Source organism: Marmota marmota, unplaced genomic scaffold (assembly GCF_001458135.2).
Source record: "Marmota marmota marmota unplaced genomic scaffold, marMar, whole genome shotgun sequence".
NCBI classification, from domain to species: domain Eukaryota; kingdom Metazoa; phylum Chordata; class Mammalia; order Rodentia; family Sciuridae; genus Marmota; species Marmota marmota.
Window position 1 is genome coordinate 52,969,045 of NW_026000005.1, and position 7,357 is coordinate 52,976,401.

Below are 7,357 nucleotides of genomic sequence, written 5' to 3' on the forward strand. Positions count from 1 at the left end.
CCTCCCCGCTGCACCGCGAGCGCTCGCGGCTGCAGTTCCAGACCGTGTACCTGCTCCGGCTCCACGGCCCTCGGTCCGAGGGCGATGGCGGCGGCGGTGACAGCCCCTGGTGTCTCGGAGCCTTTGTTCCTCGCGGGGCAGCCTGGCCCTAGTCGCCCCTGCAGGCAGTGGCGGGTGCCTGGAGCCCCGCAGGCCTGGGAGCGAACACTCCCACCGAACGCAGAGGTGTCAGCTGTGGACTCCCCTCGGTGATGGAGGCGCTGCCCAGCGGAGGGGCTCCTTGGTGATGCTGTCATTGGGTGAAATAGGGGCGGGGGCTTTGGATAGTGAGATTGTCCGGGAGGGAAGCAAAGCACGTTTGGGGGTGCAGACAGGGATTGAGGGGTGCTGTTGAAGCCATTTGTGAGGAGTGGAGGTACCAATTTGTCTGTCTCCCGATGGGTGCTATGGTGCCTTCCTGGTCAGACAGCCCGCGCTCAGGTAGGACCCCCACAGGAGCAGGCCAGAGGTGCAGGATTCTTGGGGAACAGGGGCGAACACAGTAAAGAGGTTCCCCCAGGAAACCTTGGCCATTTGTCTCGTGCTCCCACTCCTGGCAGGGGCAGGCTGTTGCACGTGGGAAAATCCTTTGGATGGAGTCCAGGGGCAAAGTGGGCACCCGCAGGCTTTGGGAAGAGGACTTTTGCTGGGGAGAGCCTCCTGCCCTGGTCAGTCAGGCAGAAGGCCACTGTGGGGATCCAGAGCTTGGGGGAGGGGGGTCTGCTCCTCTCCCTTGGCATGTTTTGGTGTCCATGGTGCCTAGAGCTGTCCACCCTGATCTGTGAGTGCAAAGCGCCTGGGGGGTCTCAGCTTCCTGTCTCCACCACCCATGTGGAAGCTTCTGGAGGAAAGGGCTTGGCCAGGCGCCATCTCTCTGCAGTCTCCTTGGGAGGGCTCCAGGGTGCTCGTAACAGGCAGCTGCCCACGTAGACCAGGATAAATGAGGCCATGTCCGACATCAGATGGCGACCCTGTCGGATGGCAGTCTTGGGTACAGCGTGTGCTGACCACGAGGACCATGGGTGGGCTGCTCATGCCCAGAGACACAGGGTTGGAGCAGCCGGGGCAGCAGGGTCTGGCCTAGGAGGTGTCTAAGCCGCGGCTGGTCGGGGTCTTGCCGAGAAGCAGCCTGGGGTGACCCCATGTGGTCTGAATATGGAGGGAAGAGATCCAGAGGGCAGCCGGGGTGGCTTGGAACCAGGAACCAGACTTTGAGTCTGAAGAGACGGGTGGAAACAAACCTGCCAGGGAATAACACCCCAGCCCCCCCAGCCCCCCCAGAAAAACCAAAAACCTGGGAGTATCGGAAAAGGGAAGTATCCCAAAGACGAGGAAGAGAAAGTTCTAGCAGGATGGGGTAGAACAGATTCAGCCAAGGGATCCAGAAAGAAAAAAGATCAAGGGACAGGTTTCGGCCCAGCAGGAGGCAGCGTGAGAGCTGGACCCGGACAGAGGGAGGGGTCTTTGGGGGGATGGCTCCTGGGTCTGGGCAGGAGGGCGTCTGCGGACTGACTCTTCAGCCTGACGGCCAGGCAGTGGGGATGGCCAGGCAGTGGGGACGGCAGGAGGTGGAGAGGCAGACACGCAGGCACACACTTGAGGGCTGAGTTGAGAGAAGCGGGTGGAGACTTCCAGGTCACTGTCATCCAGGCCGGCACCCAGCCCTCTCCAGACAGCTGCCCCCACTGCCACAGCTTGTGTTCCTGAAGGTTCAGGGCTGCCTCGGGGACAGACATCCAGATTCGCCCCCGGGTCAGGCTCAGCACGCAGGACGGAAGCCTTCTGCGCAGCGGGCCTCGGGGGTGGCCGGCCCAGCCTGCCCGGGGACCCTCAGGCCGGCGCCCAGGCCCTGGCTCCGTGTCTTCACTCCCGTGTTGGCCGAGGAGGGAGGGAGGGACGGGGGCTGCGCTAGGGCGGCCGGGACATCGCCGGTCACCGGGCCGGCTGGGCGAGGTGGCCGGGCGGGGCCAGGGCTGCAGAAGAGGCTACAGGGAGGGCCCTGCTCCTGATGGCCGGCCGGCCATGCCGAGGAGACCCTCCCAGCACCTGTGCAGGATGGGGGAGCACCAGTGCTCTTGGCCTCCAGTGGCCTGGCCTCACCTCTGCATCCACCTCCTCCGGGCTGCAGGTTGGGTGCGATGGGGTCCACTAGGACCCCAGCATTCGGGAGGGAGAGCACAGTAGTGTGGTTTCCTCCTGGCAGCCCCAGTCCTTGGGCCTCTGACCTGTCTTGGCCCAGCCTGAAGGTGCTGGCCTGCCTACCTGCAGCACATGCCCAGCAGCTGGCCCGGCTGCCCTGGTACAGCTGAGCCCAGGGTGTAGACTTAAGGCCCATGCTGACACCTGCAGCCTCCTGCCCGAGGCACGCTCCCTGGCTTGATGTCCACCCAGCACCACCAGGGGCCCAGCCCTCAGGGTAGACTCCCCCAGGTGCTCTCCCCACCCCTCCTGTGGAGGGGGGACATCCTTGCCCAGCTCAGGCAGCGGGGCTCAAGACCGGCCCCTCAAGTAAACATGACCCGTCCTCACACAGTCCCGTAGCGGTGTCCCTTGTCTGCCGAGCCCAGATGGCCATGGCCATGGATGTGGGGGAGCTGCAGTTTCTGCAGACTGAGTCGGGAAGGCGCCGGGCCCCACTGAGTCAGGCTCAGTAAGACTGCAAGAGTGGAGGGCGGCACTTGGTGCTGACAGAGATTCTGTGCCTCATCCTTCCCACTGGAGGGGCCTTCCCACCTGAGCTGGAAGGGGACCGGGGTGCCCTGTCCACCAGGCTCTGACAGGGTGGACCTGGGACCCCAACAGGCCCCCACCTGAAAGGCCTGGCAGCAGCTCAGACCCCTGCCCCCCAGCAGGCCTCTGGCTTAGCAGGGTGTGGCCAGAGTGGGCACCTAGCTCCTGGCCCTGTCTGCCCATCAGTCCCGTCCCTCCCCAGGTGGGAGCTTGATGGCATGCCCTTTCCTGGACATGGCCCCTTCAAGGAGCAGGCACCCCAGGTGGGGTGAAGGAGGGTGTCAGGCAGGGGCACAGGTAGGGGCCTGGGAGCAGCACTGCCCACGTGGTCAGCACGGGCTTCTTCCCGTCCAGCCTCCTCTGAAACACCCACCTAAAATAGCCCCCTTTCTTCTGAGACCTGCTTCAACCGGGGGTGTCCCTGAACCAGGACACCACTTCTCCTGTTCTCCTGCCAGCCTTGCTCCCCATCTCTGAGCTCTCGGCTGTGAGGTGGAGGCTCCCTGGGGGCACTGGGGCAAGAGCCTCAGAACGGGACAAGTCGGGGCTCCAGGCTGAGGCTCCAGCTGTGCTGAAGGAGGAGCCGTCCGTCCACACCCCAGGAGGGCTCTCCTGGCCCCTCTGCCCCCACCAGGCAGCCTGGCACCTGCAGCTCGTGACCATGTTGGGTCCAGGGCAGAGGCCACAGCAGGAGCCCAGACGGTCTGGTGCCCTCCACTTTCAGCTTCCCCTGGGTGCCCATCCTTCTGGGTGCCCGTCCTGAGCCCTGTGCAGTGTGGCGCCTGAAGCCAGGGCTCTGCAGGGTGAATTCAGCCTGACTGCAGACGCCTGACTCTCCAGCCCCAGCTGGCTTGGGGGGGGAGGCAGCTGCCCCAGGCCCTGCAGGTGGCCTGAGCCCCTCTTGTGGCTGGCTAGAGGCTAGTGGACCTCTCTGTCCACATCCGAGGCTCAGGTCCCGGTCGGCAGACCTCTGGGCCCACCTCCCAGCAGAACTGCACCTTCCCATGCCCCCTCTGGGTCACCTTGATGCCCTCTGCCTACTAAGGGACGGGCAGCTGTGAGCTTCCCACCCTCGAACTTGGGTCCCCAGACCCCTCCCCACTCCCTCCTGGACGCAGGGGTTGGGCCTGTTCCTCCCATGTCTTCCCATGACCCCACTCCGCAAGGGTCACAGCCACACTAGGCTGGCCCCAGCACCCTCCAGTCACTCCTCCGCTGCCTGGTGGGTGCGCACCATCCCACTGGCCCTCCCTCCACCCCGACCCAGGAGGGCACCAGAGGGGCCCCACCAGGTGGTAGTGTGGCCTGGTGGACAGGCCCAGGGGCCCCTGGAACAGAGTGGCCCAGCGGGTGTGGGCCTGAGCCCAGTCAGTCTGAGCAGCTCGGTCTCCTCACTAGGCCAGGAACCTTGGTCCTGGTCTGTACAGCAAGGTCCTTTAAAACTGGATCCTGGGGCCATGCACTTGTCCCTGGTATTAAACAGCCGCATGTGCACCGTGGGCTCTGTGGGGCCAAAGACTGCCCTCGTCCCCTGGGCGGTTGGCGGTCATGCTGTGTGGCACCGTCCTGATGGTGCTGCTGGAAGCTGACGCCCAGCAGAGCAGGGTACCGGGTACCCAGAGGGCGCCGTCAGGGCCGCCGTCCGTCCCCTCCACAGCCCGCACCCAGGTGCTGTGGGGTGTCTGCCTCACTGGGCACTCCACAAGTTCTGGTCTGCCATCCTGTCCAGGAGAGCCCTGGGCAGCCTCGGCCCCTTCTCGCCCTCACGCCACCCTTCCCCACAGGGGAGCACTTGCGGATCTGCCCCCAGGGCTACACCTGCTGCACCAGCGAGATGGAGGAGAACCTGGCCAACCGCAGCCGCACAGAGCTGGAGACGGCACTTCGCGACAGCAGCCGGGCCCTGCAGGCCACACTGGCCACCCAGCTGCACGGCATTGACGGTGAGTCTAGGGTTGGCGGCACGCTCCTTCCTGCAGGGTCTGAGCCAGGGGATCTGGCAGGAGGAGGGAGGCAGAATGAGCACCTCGGAGCTGGGACTTGGGTATCGCTATCAGGAGAGGGCTGCCCTCGGGTGGGGCCTGAGTGGGGGACAGACAGGGCTCAACTCGTTGGTGGCGAGGTGGACCCCGCTGCAGCCTGATCTCTGTGCTGCATCATGACACTCAGAGCTAAGGCTTCTGGGGTCTGAGCAGTTACAGACCTTAAGTTCTACTTCTAGAGAGAACGGGGACTCTCCAGGCCCCATCCTGGGCACATGGGGTACAAGGGCATTTCCCCAAACTGTGGGGTCTGCAGTACACGCTTGTACCTGTCCCCCCACCCTGCCAGGATGTGTCCATCGGAGGCACATGGGGCCTCTGGGGCCCAACCAGCCTCTGCAGCCTGGCATCTGGCTCTGATGACCACACACACAGTGTCTCCCCACTGGGCCCTCTTGTCCCCATGGGCTGCCAGGGTGTTGGGTGGATGGACAGAGAGCAGGACCTCTGAAGGCCGCCCCGCGCTGTGTGCAGGTCACTTCCAGAGCCTGCTGAACGAGTCGGAGCGCGCGCTGCAGGAGGCCTTCCCGGACGCCTTCGGGGGGCTGTACACGCAGAATGCCCGGGCCTTCCGGGACCTGTACGCCGAGCTGCGCCTCTACTACCGCGGAGCCAACCTGCACCTGGAGGAGACGCTGGCCGAGTTCTGGGCCCGCCTGCTGGAGCGCCTCTTCAGGCAGCTGCACCCCCAGCTGCTGCTGCCCGACGACTACCTGGACTGCCTGGGCAAGCAGGCCGAGGCGCTGCGGCCCTTCGGGGAGTCCCCGCGGGAGCTGCGCCTGCGGGCCACGCGGGCCTTCGTGGCGGCACGCTCCTTCGTGCAGGGTCTGGGCGTGGCCAGCGACGTGGTCCGGAAGGTGGCCCAGGTACACACACGTTGCTAAATGTCCCCGTGCCCTGCCCCAGACTCGGCCCCTGGCAGCTCTGCCCTGTCAGCTGCGTCCCCAGGCATGAGCTCCACTCTGGGCCAGATGGCCAGCCCACTTGCTGCCCAGTCCTGTCTTGGGCCAGGCTGCGCCCTGGGCAGAAGGGGAAGGGCCGGAGGCCTAGGGCTGAGGCTGGGCCTGGCTGGGGGCTCGGGATCCACTGGGGGTCCGACACACTGTGCGGCTGACACGGGTGGGGCTCTGAGGCCTAGGCAGGCCGCCCTGGAAGGGCAGAGGATGCCTGCTACACCCCTGCAGCCCTGGATGTGAGCTGCCCCACCTCCAGCCAGGGTCCTTAGCGTGTCACCCCACCGCTGAGCCTCGGGTTGCTCTGTGTGGTAGGGCTTTCTGCGTCCCACCAAGGGTCGGTGACGATGGTGTGCTGGGAGTGGTGACCATCCTGACGCCTTCCGGGACCTGTACGCCCTGCATGCCCAAGCTGGCTAGGCACGGTCCCCCGTGTGGCAGGCAGAGCTGGGGTCACCTCTGACTCCATGCAGAGCCCGCCGGGGCTGGGTCATGGCTGCAGCTCACCTCGTCGGCCGGGTGTGCTCAGGTAGCCTTTGCTCCCCAGGTGCCCCTGGGCCCCGAGTGCTCTCGAGCTGTCATGAAGCTGGTCTACTGTGCCCACTGCCTGGGGGTCCCTGGTGCCCGGCCCTGCCCCGACTATTGCCGAAACGTGCTTAAGGGCTGCCTGGCCAACCAGGCAGACCTGGACACCGAATGGAGGAACCTTCTAGGTGAGCCCCTGCCTGGCCTTGGGAGCTCTCCACTGTGGACCTGGGAGGCAGGTGGTCCCTGCTCAGTAGGGAGACCCAGGGCCAGATCTGGGTGGGAGTGTGGGGTTGAGTGTTCCGATTGGTATGTGACCTGGGGGAACACTGTGGGATCCTAGTTCCTTGTCCTGCCCCACTGAGCAGCCTCCAGCACATGCATGAGCTACGTACAGGCTCTGACACGTGGGAGCTGGCACACACACAGGCCGGCAGGTACGTGTGCTGTCACGTGTGTCTATACACCCACGTGCTGCCATCGGTGGGTGACCCAGGATGCCCATGTCCATCTGCTGGCATGTGAGTCAGCACACACACCAACACACATCAGCCTGCAAGAGCAAGGCGGGCGTCAAGTGGGTGGGAAAGGTGCCCACACCGTGGGCATCACATGCAGTGCCCGCGCGTACGTGCCGACGCCTGTGGCGTCACGGTGTGAGACAGAAACTTACCAAACGTGTAAGCTCTCAGTGCACACGGCCTGCACAGGTGGGCGCGTGTGGATGAGGTGGGCCCAAGGACCACAGATGTCCTCTGTTGGCATGAGCTTGTGCCCTGGGTGGGCTGTGGGTGTGTGCCTGCCGAGTGCTGGGCCCCCACGGGGAGCAAGCCCCTGGAGCCCTGCTGTGGACCTGCACTGACCCCTGCCTGGCGTGTCTGTGCGGGTCAACGTCTGTCCAGACTCCATGGTGCTCGTCACCGACAAGTTCTGGGGCCCGTCGGGAGCAGAGAGCGTCATCGGCAGTGTGCACATGTGGGTAGCAGAGGCCATCAACGCCCTCCAGGACAACAAGGACACACTGACGGCCAAGGTTCGGGCAGGGGCAACCAAGAGCATGGGGGGGTG

At 65.1% G+C, this 7,357-nt stretch overlaps 1 protein-coding gene across 1 annotated transcript in view; it reads left to right on the top strand.

Annotated features, from left to right (window-relative positions):
* The window catches only part of Gpc1 (glypican 1), a 37,297-nt gene that overhangs the window by 25,692 nt on the left and 4,248 nt on the right, over positions 1-7,357 (top strand). Inside the window, exons 8-11 of the mRNA XM_048807999.1 lie at positions 4,554-4,712; positions 5,286-5,677; positions 6,312-6,477; positions 7,192-7,354. Of these exons, the coding sequence (XP_048663956.1) occupies positions 4,554-4,712; positions 5,286-5,677; positions 6,312-6,477; positions 7,192-7,354 (880 nt within the window). The remainder of the gene's footprint in view (positions 1-4,553; positions 4,713-5,285; positions 5,678-6,311; positions 6,478-7,191; positions 7,355-7,357) is intronic.